The sequence below is a fragment of the Notolepis coatsorum genome (genome assembly GCF_963971535.1).
Source record: "Notolepis coatsorum genome assembly, chromosome: 3".
In the NCBI taxonomy this organism is placed as follows: domain Eukaryota; kingdom Metazoa; phylum Chordata; class Actinopteri; order Aulopiformes; family Paralepididae; genus Notolepis; species Notolepis coatsorum.
Genome location: NC_140167.1, coordinates 84,244,357 through 84,261,100, shown reverse-complemented (window position 1 = coordinate 84,261,100; position 16,744 = coordinate 84,244,357). Strand labels below are relative to the sequence as shown.

The following is a 16,744-nucleotide window of genomic DNA, read 5'->3' as shown; positions in this document are numbered from 1 at the left end:
GTATGAACTTAAAGCCCACTGCTCAACAAACACAAAGCAGCATTCCTGCTGCATTTCACTACAACAGTAAATCAAAAGTGCAATAATAAATGATTTTGTTAAATGTATAAACTTTTATCCTGCTACTAAACAAAACATTATAACACTGAAATGCATGTTATGGATATGAAGCACTCAGGAATGTTTTGTTTAGTAGCAGGATACAAGTTTATACATTTAACAAAATCATTTATTATTGCACTTTTGATTTACTGTTGTAGTGAAATGCAGCAGGAATGCTGCTTTGTGTTTGTGTTATTAGTGTTATCTGAACACTACAAAAGTAAACAAGTAAAGTGCAAGTAAAGTAAAGTGCAATACTACATGCCTCCCATTGACCCTTAATCAAACTGGCATGACATTCACCCTCGCCCCACAGTGGGTCAATAATGGTTATAATAATAATAATAATAATGGTCCCCTCTCTACACCTCTCCATCATCCCCCCCCCTCTCTACACCTCTTCATCATCTCTCCCCCCCCCTCTCTACACCTCTTCATCATCTCCTTCCCCCCCTCTACACCTCTTCATCATCTCCTCCCCCCCCTGTCTTTAATGAGACACTTGTGGTCTCTCCATTTGGCGCACAATAGCAGGAATGTCAACTTCAATGTTTGTGCATGCAATCTGTATCAGATGAAATAATGTTTCATCCGACAGCCTGTTTCTCTTCTTTGACTTGATGTGCTTCATGTTTGAGAAATTGCTCTCACGTATGTATGTGCTCCCAAACATACTGGCCATAGAGAGGGCAAAGTCCCTGAGGAGTGGGAAGCGGGGCTCAGGTAGCAGTTTCCAAAACGAAATTCCCCTCTCATTTCTCTTTGCTTGAAAAAAAGGATCTGACTGTAGCTCGCACAGTTCAAGCTGCAACGGTGGGGGCTGCTCTGACACCGTAGCGGTGAGGGGGCCGGCAAACAGCGCTATCCGTGACTGCATGCCGTTGAAATCTTCAAACCGATCATTGAATTGCATTTGCAGTGTTTCAATGTCGCTCCTGTACTTTCCGACGGCTCAGCCATCGGATTTCTGTGTGTAGCTGCAAGTCGCCATAATCAGTGTCCATCTCTTCCAAAAAGGAGACAAACTTTCTATTGTTTAGTGACCTGTTGCCTCCACGAATTAGATTGGTAACCTTGGTAACCAAATCCATAACATGGCTGTATTCAAGCTTCTTGGCACAGAGAGCCTCCTATATCAGATAAAAAAAAAGAAAAACGATTTAACGACTCTCGCATATAATTTGACTACACTTGACTCGCATTGGTCATTATAGTGACGCACAATAGATGATAATTATGTTAGCGAACTTACCTGATGTATAATGCAGTGCAGCATTGGACACTCAACGCCACTCTGCCTTAGAAGCCCGGCGAATCCATCGGTAACAACAGCCGACAGTTTATCAAAACCCCCATATTGCTGCACGGCACTTTCAACAGCGTTGAATATGTGCACACTAGGGCTGACCCCTATTAGTCAAATAGTCGACTAATCGATCGAAAGGAGTCATAGTTGACTGCCAACTCTTCTTAGTCGAATACAATACAAAAAAATAAAAAAATAAAAAAATAAAAAAAATAAAAAAATATTATAATTTTTTTTTTATTTATTTATTTTTTTATATTGGCCTGGGGGCCGCCAGTTGCCCCTCCCTGCCCTAGAGGGACAGTCCACCATGTCTGCTAGCCTTAGCCCAGGGGTGCCCAACCTTTTTTGAACCAAGATCTACTTTTTAATTTGCCACCTAGCCGAGAGCTACCAGCCCAAATTTGACCTACTCTCGGCTAGTATTAGTAGTAATAGTAGATTAATAATACCCATTTAATATGCACATGACAGAAAATATTATATGGCATATAATATTTTCTGTCATGTGCATATTGAATGGGAATATAATATGATATTTAATATATCATTGTAACGGTGTAGTGTAGGAAAGTGTAGAAAGAATGACAAGAATGTTATTAATGAAATGAATGAATATTATCAAACGGAATTGTTTCTGTATACACTTATAAAACGATCAAGGCATATTTAGCAATTTTTTATGCGTTCACATTAGGGGTGCACGATGTTGATTTTTTTGACCCCGATATCGATACTGATAACTTTCTGCTCCTCAAGGTCGATACCGATAATATTATTGTATTATAATTTTTTATGTATATTCCTGTAGTTTTGACCTAACCAGATTTATCATGACATGAGCGTTACTACTATGAACAAAGCCAAGAGAACAGTTTTGACTCTTCAAATAAAGTGACTATATTTATTTTTCCAAATAAATATAATTTGAGTCAATCACAAAATTCACAATCCGTCAATGTCATTAACAATGTGTTTCCCTGAACAATGAGTGAACTAAAAAGCTTTGTCAGCAGATAACACATTTGACGCTATAGGAGAGGAGACTGTTGTGGTCTTGGTCCATGAAACAACTATTACTTGGCATTTATAGGACAGCACGCCTCAAAAAGAATTAAATAAACCAAACAAACATCACAGGTCCATATGTCCGTGGTGAAACTTACGTGCTGTGATTGCTGGCTGCTTTGTCACGTGTCTGGTGCGCCCAGCAATCACAGCGCTACTACTGTAAAATGCGGAAGCAGCCGTTTTAGCGAAGGCTAGCTCAGTGATTTTTTTACTTGTTTATAAAAATTATTTAAAATGTTTATTAGCAACGCCGAGCTTTCAAACCCCGCCGTGTGTGTGTGTGAAACCCTAATGGAACGCTGGGTACCTTTGAAATTTATATCTGATATATTTTGGACCCACCGCTAGCTTTTAAGCAGTGCTTGGTGGTGCAAATTAACCTGGCTACTACGGAGCAATAAGTGAATGCGTATTCAACCAAGGGTTGCATCACAGTCACGAAAGGGGCTAGATTTGCAGCAGCTTTAGCTGCTCGCGCGTTGTCGTAGGCTTTTAACACGCCATCGTAGCAGTGGTGATGTTGCAGGTGACTTATTATGTTGGATATGTTATAGCTTGTTGCCCCTTTCCCTCCTCGTGGAACTTCTGCATTGCATTTGTTACAAATAGCAAGAGAACTGTTTTCCTCTGAAACTTTGAAAAAGTCCCACACTACTGACGCCATCTTTGTTTACTATCCGCGCTGCTTCTGAAAGTTACGTGACTACGTCACAGCCAGGCATGAGAAAGGGAGCGCTGGATTTGTGAAAAACTCCCTCTTCCTAAACTACACGCTATCAGTCGTACCACAGTACTGGCAAAATGGGAGGAGCCTACAGTAAAAACAAACGCCCTTCATCCCAATCCACCCACACCAAATATTTTTTTACCAAAAAATATATTATATATTATCGGAGCTATCAATAATTTTATCGGGATGACGTCATAATTGCTGATATCGGCCCGATAATTATCGACCCGATAATTATCGTGCATCCCTAGTTCACATGCGCTTTTCAAGAATAAACAAAAACGAGACTTAATGGGAAGGGTGTGCTTGTACATTTGAACATAGTTCCATGATATGTGGCTGCGTTGTGCTGAGAAAGAGGCGCAGATCCGCTTCTACTCTGAGGCGAGATCTGTATTTATTTTGTATTAATGTAAGAGCCGAGAATCCCGCTTCACAGAGGTATGTTGATGCAAACGGGACAAGCTTTTTCAGCGCAGCATTACACAGCACTGGGTAGTCGTTCCGGACTGATATCCAGAACTTTGCGAAGGCCTGTCCAGTGAACTTGACTTTCATAGCTTGTCACACGAAAGATCGATCAACGCCTCCTGCTCAGACAGAGGGAGGCCTGTTGCGAGCGTCATGCGCAATGAACGGATTTTGGATCCAGTTGTTGTCCGTGCTCTTTCGTTCTGGGAAATAATTCCGAAAATGAGCCCTTCTATGTGGCTACAGATGATGGGCTTCAAATCATTAAATACGGGCTCTGCTTACGTCTTTCCACAACTTGGCTCTTAACATCGTCCGACATGCAGTCAATTCTTCTTGAAATAGTGTCAGCTGACAGCGGTATTGTATGGAGCTGCTCTGCAACACTTTGTCCACAAAGGACAGAAACCACATATTTGGTACAGGGCAACCAAAAGCTCTCTGCAAGTGTGTGGGGTTTCCCAGTCTTTGCGATCCAATTGGCAACAATAAACAAAGCATGTAGTCCTTTTTCGTTGACGGTTGTTGCCGTTTTCAGCACAGTTTTCTCTGCTCTAAAACCGTAGTTGCGAGTGTCCAGGTTCAAATCAGCTTTATATGCTTGGCCTGGAAAGTCCCCCCCCCCCCCCCCTGGAAGTGCTTTAGTTACGAGACAGTGTCGATCACAAATATCTGAGTACACATTGACTCACAAAAGACCAGACGGTCGATATACCTGCGCAGGGCTGTCACGCACGCTTGTGCATGCACGTCGCGGCACTTTGCGCTCCTCTGCCTCACAAAAGACCAGACGTGGCCTGCGCTGATGATGTATGAGATGTGTATTGGAATACTGTGCCTCCGTTGATGCAGGGGCGAGACTAGCCCCTTACGTGACTGCGATGTGCAAGCCAGGGGCTTTTGTAACCGCTGTCACTCTCAGCTATATAGCTACCAGGCTCGTTTGGACCACCAAGCACTGCTTCTGAGCTCGGGGTGGGTCAAAAATATATCAGATATGAATTTCAAAGGTACCCAGCGTACAATTAGGGTTTCACACAGCGACGCGCTGGGGTCTGAAAGCTCGGCGTTGCTAATAAACATTTTAAATCATTGTTATAAAACGAGTGGTAGTCACAGAGCGAGCCGTGTATTTCCGCCGTTGGTGTCACAGCGCATGCGCACCAGGCTATTTGGCTGCCTGGTGCGCATGCGCTGTGACACCAACGGCGATGACTGTCACGATCTGGTTTTGAGTTCCGAGGTTCTTGTGGGCGTGGGCTACTGCCTTAGCCTATCCACACTTTCACATCCACACTGTCACATCCACACTGTCACAACACTGTCACACTGTCACATCCACACTGTCACATCCACACTGTCACACTTTCACATCCACACTGTCACATCCACACTGTCACATCCACACTGTCACACTGTCACATCCACACTGTCACAACACTGTCACACTTTCACATCCACACTGTCACACTGTCACATCCACACTGTCACATCCACACTGTCACACTGTCACATCCACACTGTCACATTCACACTGTCACATTCACACTGTCAGGCTATGTGTCCACTAAAAACCTTTTTTTCAAGGCGGACCGCTTTGAAAAAAGAAGAAAAAAAAGCTCAGAGCGTTTTTCTGAGGCTCGCGCCAGCCGCGGCTCCGCCCCTTCCTCGATGAGTTACATTGATGAGCGCGCTCCTTTCCCAAAAGTTGAACTAGTTTCAACTGTCACCTAGTCACACTGTCACCTACAGCTATTTTCATACCATTTCACACGCTTTTTTCATCTAGTTTTAGGAGTTTTATCACATCTTCTTTCAGTGTACCACTTTGCTAGTAGAAACAGAGGTCTGGTCTGTATTTGGTTTGGAAGGCTGCAGACCTATTATTTGGTATGGGATACTGTACATTTTTCACTTTTCACATTTGTTTAGTTTTTTCACATTGTATTTGAATGTACTTTAAGACTGTGTTGATATTCTCCAGGTTGGGCTTTTAAGACTAAAACGTCGTTCAGCAGGAACTCCCCTGTGTTTCTTCTGGGAAAATGTTACCATTTCAAGGTTGAAGGTACACACACACACACACGCACACGCACACGCACACACACACACACACACACACACATGCATGGACCATACTGATGACCTAGACCAGGGGTGGCCAACCCGCGGCTCGCGAGCCGCATGCGGCTCTTTGCCCGTCAATGTGCGGCTCTTCCATCCATAAAAAAAATAAAATATATATTTTTTACTTTTTTTCTTTTTTTTTACTTTTTTTTTTTTATGTCACTCATTCCATAAGGACGTAGAATAAACATTTACAATTTTTTTTTAAATGGTCCATTTGCATGTTTTTGGTATCTGAATCTAGGGACATATATGGATCAGTGTCAGAAATAGTGTGTCTGTTACTAGGCTTGAGTAAATTGTAATGAACCAAAGGAGAATATCAATTCTATTTAAAAAAAAATGATCTTTGACTGTAAATAACACCATGCTAAAATTGACCAGACCTGAAAAATCTAAGCAAATGAATAAAGGGAAGATGATTAAACAGAAGGTTTTGTAGATACAGTACTGAATTCTGCCATCTTTTTTATAATGTAAATTTCTCCACCATTTTTCATCATATTGCAACACCGTTCTTTGCAAGACGTTCACAGAAAGGTAGAGAAACTAACTGCGTTCTGTTTTATGGCAATAACGTTCAGGTTTGTGGGAGATAATCCCAAAAAATAAGAGAAATTAAAAAGTAAATCCAGAAGTCAGATGATTGACAGGGGCTGGTGTGAGCTGGGTAGGGTAGTTTTTCGAAATTTGAAAGCCCTGAGTCTCTTCCTTCAAAAGACTACACTCACTTTTGGCTGTGCCACTTCCTCCTGTCAATATGCGCCGGTCTCCGACTCAATGCCCTGAGATTTCTATAATCTTATATTTCACTAATAACAGTTAAAATAATTGGTAAACAAACGTAATGCTGAAAATATACACTTTTACTGTATATCTCGTGTTTAAGAGGTTAACCCTGTGAGGCCCAAATTAAAAAGAAATTAGCAACTTCAGAGGCCAGAGGGTGGGACATATAAACACATTTACTATCAAATAGCATTGTGAGGCTGAACAACAGGACCAATTGACTATACATGTGCTTAAAGGGGAACTATCTTATAAATGGCTTTTTTCAGTGTTTACCATTGTTTCTTAGCTATGTGGACTTATATTAATAGGATATATGTCTCTAATTCTCATATTGGCGAATTCTTCCAATTCTCCTCTCACAATATTCACCCTCACTGAACTGAGTCATCTGAAAATGTGCATATCTGTGATGTCAGAGATTTCTCAGCTGCATAATAATGTGGCAGTTGATGTGGCAGTTGGCACCAGGCCACACAGTGGTTGGAGCCCAGCCTCAAAACGGCTTAAGATCTTGAGGTAGAAAAATGCGGTTTTTAGTACTTGATTAGAAATACAAAACAATGCATTTTTTTTGAAAAAAAACTAGGTGTTCCATAGACTCACAGGAATTGTGTAAAAGTGCCCAAATAGTGAAAGAAATAGTAAAATAGTTCCCCTTTAACATTTTTTAAATAAACATTATTTTTTTAAATGGCTAAAAGTGATTTTGTAATTTTGCAACCGTGGGTCTCACAGGGTACTTTTAACCCTGTGAGGCCCAAATAAAAAAGACATTAGCAACTTCAGAGGCCAGAGGGCGAGACCTATAAACACATGAAGGGTGCCGTGACTGAAAAAAAAGTTGAGAAACGCTGGTATATGGTGTGGCTCTTTGTGGTACCACAGTAATTTTTGTGGCTCTTAGTCTCTGACTGGTTGGCCACCCCTGACCTAGACCATAGTGTTGGGACTTCTTTTTACTGTATGAAGCACATTCTCAGGGGCTCATACAGAACCAATCATTTCACTGTAATGTACATGTACTTTATACGTGACAAATAACAAATTAAACTTTAAACTTTACCTGTATTGGTCTGTGCCTGGACCATACTGACTCTCCTCTCTCTCCTAACCTCTCCTCTCCTCTCTCCTCACCTCTTCTCACGTCTCTTCTCCCCCCGCCGTTCTCCTCTCCTTATATCCTCTCCTCTCCTCTCCTCTCCTCTCCTCTCCTCTCCTCTCTCCTCTCTCCTCTCCTCAGATGAGGAGGACCTCTCAGGCTGCTGCGAGGCGTCTGACCTGGACCAGGTGGTAACAGGGACTGTGGACGCGTTCAGGATGGACTTTGCGTCTCGGCTGTGGTTGACCTACAGGGAGGAGATCCCACCCCTCCCCAACTCGTCACTGACGTCAGACTGTGGGTGGGGCTGCATGCTGAGAGCAGGCCAGATGATGCTGGGACAGGCCCTGGTCCTTCACTTCCTCAGCAGAGGTCAGTCCAGCATCACTCAATCAAAATATCACACCACAATATGTTTCTTATTCCTGACGGTATAACAGTGTTTGATGGTGTTGTGTTTTTCGGTACGAATTACAATGTGATGTTGTGACATCTTCTTATGTCTTTATCTTGTAATACTTAAGTTATTGGCATGGTGCTTGAAATGTTTTCCTTTCACATACTTCACATGAAATTAACAAGACATTAAACATACATCTCCACAACACTCCCACCCTACAACAAACAATACTATACAATACTATAGTACAAACAAACATTACTCTAGTACAAACAAACAATACTATAGTACAAACAAGCAATAATACAGTACAAACAAACAATACTATAGTACAAACAAGCAATACTACAGTGCAAACAGTACAGTGCACTACAGTGTACAGTACACATCATGTCACGCTAATAATAATAATAATGCATTTGATTTATAAGGCGCCTTTCAAGACACTCAAGGTCGCCGTACAACAATTTAATTTTAATAATAAAAACAGTTCATTAACAATCACAATACATTTAACATTTTTTAATAAAATCAGACATACGCCTGCCTAAACAGGTGAGTTTTGAGGTGGATTTTGAATGGGATGATGGAGTCAATGTTACTGATGTCGGGGGGGAGGGAGTTCCAGAGGCGGGGGGCAGAGCAGCTGAAGGCTCTTGACCCCATGGTGGACAGACGGGCTGGGGGGACGGTCAGGTTGATGGAGGAGGCAGACCTGAGGGACCGGGTGGGAATGTTGATGTGGAGGAGGTCGGACAGGTATGGAGGGGCGAGGTTGTGGATGGCCTTGAATGTATGGAGGAGGATCTTGTAGTCTATGCAGTGTTTAATGGGAAGCCAGTGTAGTTTGCATAGGACGGGGGTGATGTGACTGATGACAGGGGTTCTGGTGATTATACGGGCAGCAGTGTTCTGGACCAGTTGGAGCTTATGGAGGAGTTTGTGGGGGAGACCAAAGAGAAGGGAGTTGCAATAATCCAAGCGGGAAGTGACCTGTACTGTACTGTAGTAGAACTACAGTATGACTACTATAGGGCAGCGCATATCTGCGATCTCTTAATAAAACAAGTCATTACGCACATAGACTGTGTGTATGCGCTGAGGCAGGTGACCAGGAGCGCGAAACAAGACGGTATAAATATGGAATATTAATACAGTCTATTCCATTATAGCTATAGTGTGGTGTATGATGACAATACATTTGAATCTAATCTAATTTTGATAATGAGCTGGAGGGGCGTGTCTGTATGCAAATCGGGTCTACGAGAACATGCTCCCCAGTTTGTGAACTGAAAGCAAATGTGGAGCGCTGGGCTCGAACAGGCAAGCCCAGTGTCTCCAGATTTCGTGGCGAGCGCCTTGCCCACTACGCCACGTAGCCGCCCACGGAAGCCCTTTCTTAGGACTACAACAACTTCATGACGCCGTAATTTCCTGGCGTCTATATCATCCGGTTTCCGACTCAATGCGCGGAGAATTCCATAAACTCATATTTCGTTAATAACACTTAAAATCATTGGTAAACAAACGTAGTGCTGAAAATATACACTTTGACTGCTGTTTTGATAGGGTTAGGGTCTTTACTCTTGGCATTCATTTGAAAAAGAAACACGACATTAATTAATACGGACTGTATTTATCTATGTATGACGTGAAATAAATCTCGGCCCGATACTGGGCCGGTCGGGCTTAAGGGGTTAAATGTGCCAGATTTAAAGATGCAATCTGTAATCGAAATAGAAACTAAACAGATTTACAGAATGTACTTACAGACATACAGTATATATGTCAGACATACAGTACATATGTCAGGCCAGAGGCCTTTAGTTTTTCCAACCAAGCTGATAAAACACTGACCCTTTATTGAATAAAAACAAGTGTTGTGATGCTTTTGTAGAATGTTAGTTATTATATCATTCTGTTTTGGCTAAGTTTGTCTCTGTAACCTCACTCTGTCACCTCACTCTGTCACTCTGTCACCTCACTCTGTCACTCTGTCACCTCACTCTGTCACCTCACTCTGTCACTCTGTCACCTCACTCTGTCACCTCACTCTGTCACCTCACTCTGTCACTCTGTCACCTCACTCTGTCACCTCACTCTGTCACCTCACTCTGTCACCTCACTCTGTCACCTCACTCTGTCACCTCACTCTGTCACTCTGTCACCTCACTCTGTCACTCTGTCACCTCACTCTGTCACCTCACTCTGTCACCTCACTCTGTCACCTCACTCTGTCACTCTGTCACCTCACTCTGTCACCTCACTCTGTCACCTCACTCTGTCACCTCACTCTGTCACCTCACTCTGTCACCTCACTCTGTCACTCTGTCACCTCACTCTGTCACTCTGTCACCTCACTCTGTCACATCACTCTGTCACCTCACTCTGTCACCTCACTCTGTCACCTCACTCTGTCACTCTGTCACCTCACTCTGTCACTCTGTCACCTCACTCTGTCACCTCACTCTGTCACTCTGTCACCTCACTCTGTCACCTCACTCTGTCACCTCACTCTGTCACTCTGTCACCTCACTCTGTCACCTCACTCTGTCACCTCACTCTGTCACTCTGTCACCTCACTCTGTCACTCTGTCACCTCACTCTGTCACCTCACTCTGTCACCTCACTCTGTCACTCTGTCACCTCACTCTGTCACCTCACTCTGTCACCTCACTCTGTCACTCTGTCACCTCACTCTGTCACCTCACTCTGTCACTCTGTCACCTCACTCTGTCACCTCACTCTGTCACTCTGTCACCTCACTCTGTCACCTCACTCTGTCACTCTGTCACCTCACTCTGTCACCTCACTCTGTCACTCTGTCACCTCACTCTGTCACCTCACTCTGTCACTCTGTCACCTCACTCTGTCACCTCACTCTGTCACCTCACTCTGTCACTCTGTCACCTCACTCTGTCACCTCACTCTGTCACCTCACTCTGTCACTCTGTCACCTCACTCTGTCACCTCACTCTGTCACCTCACTCTGTCACCTCACTCTGTCACCTCACTCTGTCACTCTGTCACCTCACTGTCACTCTGTCACCTCACTCTGTCACCTCACTCTGTCACCTCACTCTGTCACCTCACTCTGTCACTCTGTCACCTCACTCTGTCACCTCACTCTGTCACCTCACTCTGTCACCTCACCCTGTCACTCTGTCACCTCACTCTGTCACCTCACTCTGTCACCTCACTCTGTCACCTCACTCTGTCACCTCACTCTGTCACCTCACTCTGTCACCTCCCCCGGACACACTCTTGACACAAAACCAAAAGTTTCTATTTAGTTGACATGAGATATTGAGACGAGTAACGTGGTTCTCTGTGAGCTCTGTCGTCCGGCAGGTCTCTTCTAGACGCGGTGCCACACGACGGTCCTCCACCAACCATGGGTTTAATGCAGCCAATCAGAAAACAATATTTAAAACTCCTTCCTCCGTCTGAAATATGTCGTTAAGGAAATCTTTTAGTTAAAATGACTAATGGCCACTTAAGGATATTTATTGATCCATTTCACTTTCACTCTGCGTGCGACAAGGTCATCATGTTAATGTCCACCTCTATGCTCTGCCTTCCTTTATGGCCCCAGACTCTCCCACCCGCCACCCTGGGTGCCCACCCTGTTTGTAGGACTAAAGAGCAGTAAAGATGAAATATCGGGACACCGTCGGGGGGGGGGGGGGGGGGGGGGGGGGGGGGGGTGTAATTGGACTATTACACAATAGGATGTCCTTATTCTCTTAGTTAAGTGGATATAGATACTGGGGTTGATAGATAGATACTGGATTGTGTCTGTTAAAGCCAGAAGATTTAAGGCAAAATCTTACATTTCACTTCAAGTTCTCAAAGACTTGTAGTTCTCGACAAGTTTTGATGAGTTCTATCTCTGTCATATGTCATATCACTATCACTGTTACTATCACTGTTACTATTACTATCATATCACTATCACTGTTACTATCATATCACTGTTACTATCATATCACTATCACTGTTACTATCATATCACTATCACTTTTAATAATAATAATAATAATAATAATAATAATAATAATAATAATAATAATAATAATAATAATAACTGGACTTTTGGAGAAGTCTTTATTCAGCATGCAGGCAGACACACAGGAACACACACACATGCAGTTAGTTGGATCGCCGATGCGATTGAGTCTCTGCACTTGACCCATCCCGTTGTCCTTCCCCCCCAAGGGCAGCTGGGAGCAGATAGGGGCGTCGGTGAGGGGACCAATCCAAGTGCTCCTGTCCGTCTTCGTCAGGGACGCGACAGCGTTCGCGATCTGTTGTGCATGTTTTTCCATTGGGTTTCTCTTATCGGGGATCACTGTTACTATCACTGTTACTATCATATCACTATCACTGTTACTATCACTGTTACTATCACTGTTACTATCACTGTTACTATCACTGTTACTATCATATCACTATCACTGTTACTATCACTGTTACTATCACTGTTACTATCACTGTTACTATCATATCACTATCACTGTTACTATCACTGTTACTATCATCACTATCACTGTTACTATCACTGTTACTATCATATCACTATCACTGTTACTATCACTGTTACTATCATATCACTATCACTGTTACTATCATATCACTGTTACTATCACTGTTACTATCATATCACTATCACTGTTACTATCACTGTTACTATCATATCACTGTTACTATCATATCACTATCACTATCACTGTTACTATCACTGTTACTATCATATCACTGTTACTCTCACTGTTACTATCATATCACTATCCCTGTTACTATCACTGTTACTATCACTGTTACTATCATATCACTATCACTGTTACTATCACTGTTACTATCACTGTTACTATCATATCACTGTTACTATCACTATCACTGTTACTATCACTGTTACTATCACTGTTACTATCACTGTTACTATCATATCACTGTTACTCTCACTGTTACTATCACTGTTACTATCATATCACTGTTACTATCATATCACTATCACTGTTACTATCACTGTTACTATCACTGTTACTATCATATCACTGTCACTGTTACTATCATATCACTGTTACTCTCACTGTTACTATCATATCACTATCACTGTTACTATCACTGTTACTCTCACTGTTACTATCACTGTTACTATCATATCACTGTTACTCTCACTGTTACTATCACTGTTACTGTCATATCACTGTTACTCTCACTGTTACTATCATATCACTATCACTGTTACTGGCACCGTTACTATCACCGTTACTATCACTGTTACTATCACTGTTACTATCACTTAGGGGTGGGAATCGCCAGATATCTTGCGATACGATACTATTGCGATACTTGAGCCGCGATACGATAGTATCGCGATACTCGATATATCACGAATATTGTGATATATATATATATATTTTTTTTAACTGCAAAGTAAAACTGTCAACATGTTTTATCTAATAAAATAAAGTTCAGTCTGTTCATCTCACTTCAATAATTTTTATTGCAGAACATGGTATTTTCTCAAGCAGACAGATTTAAACACTGTAATCTGTGTTGCATGTACCTGACGAACTGAACTGTTTGTATTACAGTCATATTCCAACTTAACTGAATGCACATGTGTGTGTGTGGACTACTGTACTATTACAGGTATTGAAATGAACAATGCAACTTCCTTATACAAAAAAAAAATGTGTTCCCATCTGTTCCTCTGCAGACTGGACCTGGTCTGGAGCCTTGACCCTCCAGCCACTGGACACCGAGACACGGAGCACCAGTGCAGCCAAGCGTCTGGTAGCCTCTCTAGAAGCCACCCTGCAGGGCCCCTCCAGCCCCTCGCACCCCGCACCTGCGCCCCAGGCCCTGGGGGCCACCACAGAGGAGGCGGACGCCCACCTGAGAGACCTGTATCACCGCACGCTGGTGTCCTGGTTCGGGGACTGTCCCTCGGCCCAGCTGGGCCTCCACAGGCTGGTGAGGTTCGGCTTGACCCTGGGGAGGCGGGCAGGGGACTGGTACGGACCCGCCGTGGTGGCACACATCCTCAGGTGAGCCGTCACTGAGCTAGAACCTGAGCTAGAACCTGAGTTAGCACCTGAGCTAGAACCTGAGTTAGAACCTGAGCTAGAACCTGGGGCCTCTCACTGAGCTAGAACCTCAGAGCTAAAACCACAGACGACCGCTCTACCTCCTGAGACACTGTCTAACCCTAACCTTCAGATTACCAGACGACCGCTCTACCTCCTGAGACACTGTCTAACCCTAACCTTCTGATTACCAGACGACCGCGCTACCTGAGACACTGTCTAACCCTAACCTTCAGATTACCAGACGACGTTATACCTCCTGACACACAGTCTAACCCTAACCTTCTGATAACCAGACGACGTTCTACCTCCTGAGACACTGTCTAACCCTAACCTTCAGATTACCAGACGACGTTATACCTCCTGAGACACTGTCGCCCTGTGTTCACATCCGATTGGGCCTTAAAGTGTCTCAGTATCAGCTGTGATGACATTGATTTTGATCACATTTTCAAATCTCTCTCTCTGCTGTGGAGGAGGCAGCAGACCCCGGGCTGGCTGGTATCACTACCTACGTCTCACAAGACGGCACAGGTAAGACCGACGAGTCTCCTCCTGGTGTGGCTCTGGATCGAGACACAGCGCCTTCACTGATCACCCATTAATACCACCATGATATTACAGCATGATATTACCAGCATGATATTACCAGCATGATATTACAGCATGATATTACCAGCATGATATTACCAGCATGATATTACACCATGATATTACCAGCATGATATTACCAGCATGATATTACCAGCATGATATTACCAGCATGATATTACCAGCATGATATTACAGCATGATATTACAGCATGATATTACCAGCATGATATTACCAGCATGATATTACCAGCATGATATTACCAGCATGATATTACAGCATGATATTACAGCATGATATTACCAGCATGATATTACCAGCATGATATTACCAGCATGATATTATAGCATGATATTACCAGCATGATATTACCAGCATGATATTACCAGCATGATATTACCAGCATGATATTACAGCATGATATTACCAGCATGATATTACCACCATGATATTACAGCATGATATTACCAGCATGATATTACCACCATGATATTACCACCATGATATTACCACCATGATATTACCAGCATGATATTACCACCATGATATTACCAGCATGATATTACCACCATGATATTACCACCATGATATTACCAGCATGATATTACCACCATGATATTACCAGCATCATATTACCAGCATGATATTACAGCATGATATTACCAGCATGATATTACCACCATGATATTACCAGCATGATATTACCACCATGATATTACCAGCATGATATTACCACCATGATATTACCAGCATGATATTACCACCATGATATTACCACCATGATATTACCAGCATGATATTACCACCATGATATTACCAGCATCATATTACCACCATGATATTACCAGCATCATATTACCAGCATGATATTACAGCATGATATTACCAGCATGATATTACCAGCATGATATTACCACCATGATATTACCAGCATCATATTACCAGCATGATATTACAGCATGATATTACCAGCATGATATTACCACCATGATATTACCAGCATGATATTACCACCATGATATTACCACCATGATATTACCACCATGATATTACCAGCATGATATTACCAGCATGATATTACCACCATGATATTACCACCATGATATTACCAGCATGATATTACCAGCATGATATTACCAGAATGATATTACCAGCATGATATTACCACCATGATATTACCACCATGATATTACCACCATGATATTACAGCATGATATTACCACCATGATATTACCACCATGATATTACCACCATGATATTACCACCATGATATTACCAGCATGATATTACCAGCATGATATTACCAGAATGATATTACCAGAATGATATTACCAGCATGATATTACCACCATGATATTACCACCATGATATTACCAGAATGATATTACCACCATGATATTACCAGAATGATATTACCAGCATGATATTACCAGAATGATATTACCAGCATCATATTACCACCATGATATTACCACCATGATATTACCAGCATGATATTACCACCATGATATTACCACCATGATATTACCAGCATGATATTACAGCATGATATTACCAGCATGATATTACACCATGATATTACCACCATGATATTACCAGCATGATATTACCACCATGATATTACCACCATGATATTACCAGCATGATATTACAGCATGATATTACCAGCATGATATTACACCATGATATTACCACCATGATATTACAGCATCATATTACAGCATGATATTACCACCATGATATTACAGCATCATATTACAGCATGATATTACACCATGATATTACCACCATGATATTACCACCATGATATTACCACCATGATATTACCAGCATGATATTACAGCATGATATTACCAGCATGATATTACACCATGATATTACCACCATGATATTACCAGCATGATATTACCACCATGATATTACCACCATGATATTACCAGCATGATATTACAGCATGAT

The 16,744-nt window shown here is 42.4% G+C and overlaps 1 protein-coding gene across 1 annotated transcript in view; it reads left to right on the top strand.

Moving 5' to 3' along the window:
* The window catches only part of atg4c (autophagy related 4C, cysteine peptidase), a 40,863-nt gene that overhangs the window by 1,885 nt on the left and 22,234 nt on the right, over window positions 1-16,744 (top strand). The window contains exons 3-6 of the mRNA XM_084309631.1: window positions 5,665-5,748; window positions 7,840-8,070; window positions 13,824-14,154; window positions 14,657-14,727. Coding sequence (XP_084165757.1) covers window positions 5,665-5,748; window positions 7,840-8,070; window positions 13,824-14,154; window positions 14,657-14,727 — 717 coding nt within the window. The remainder of the gene's footprint in view (window positions 1-5,664; window positions 5,749-7,839; window positions 8,071-13,823; window positions 14,155-14,656; window positions 14,728-16,744) is intronic.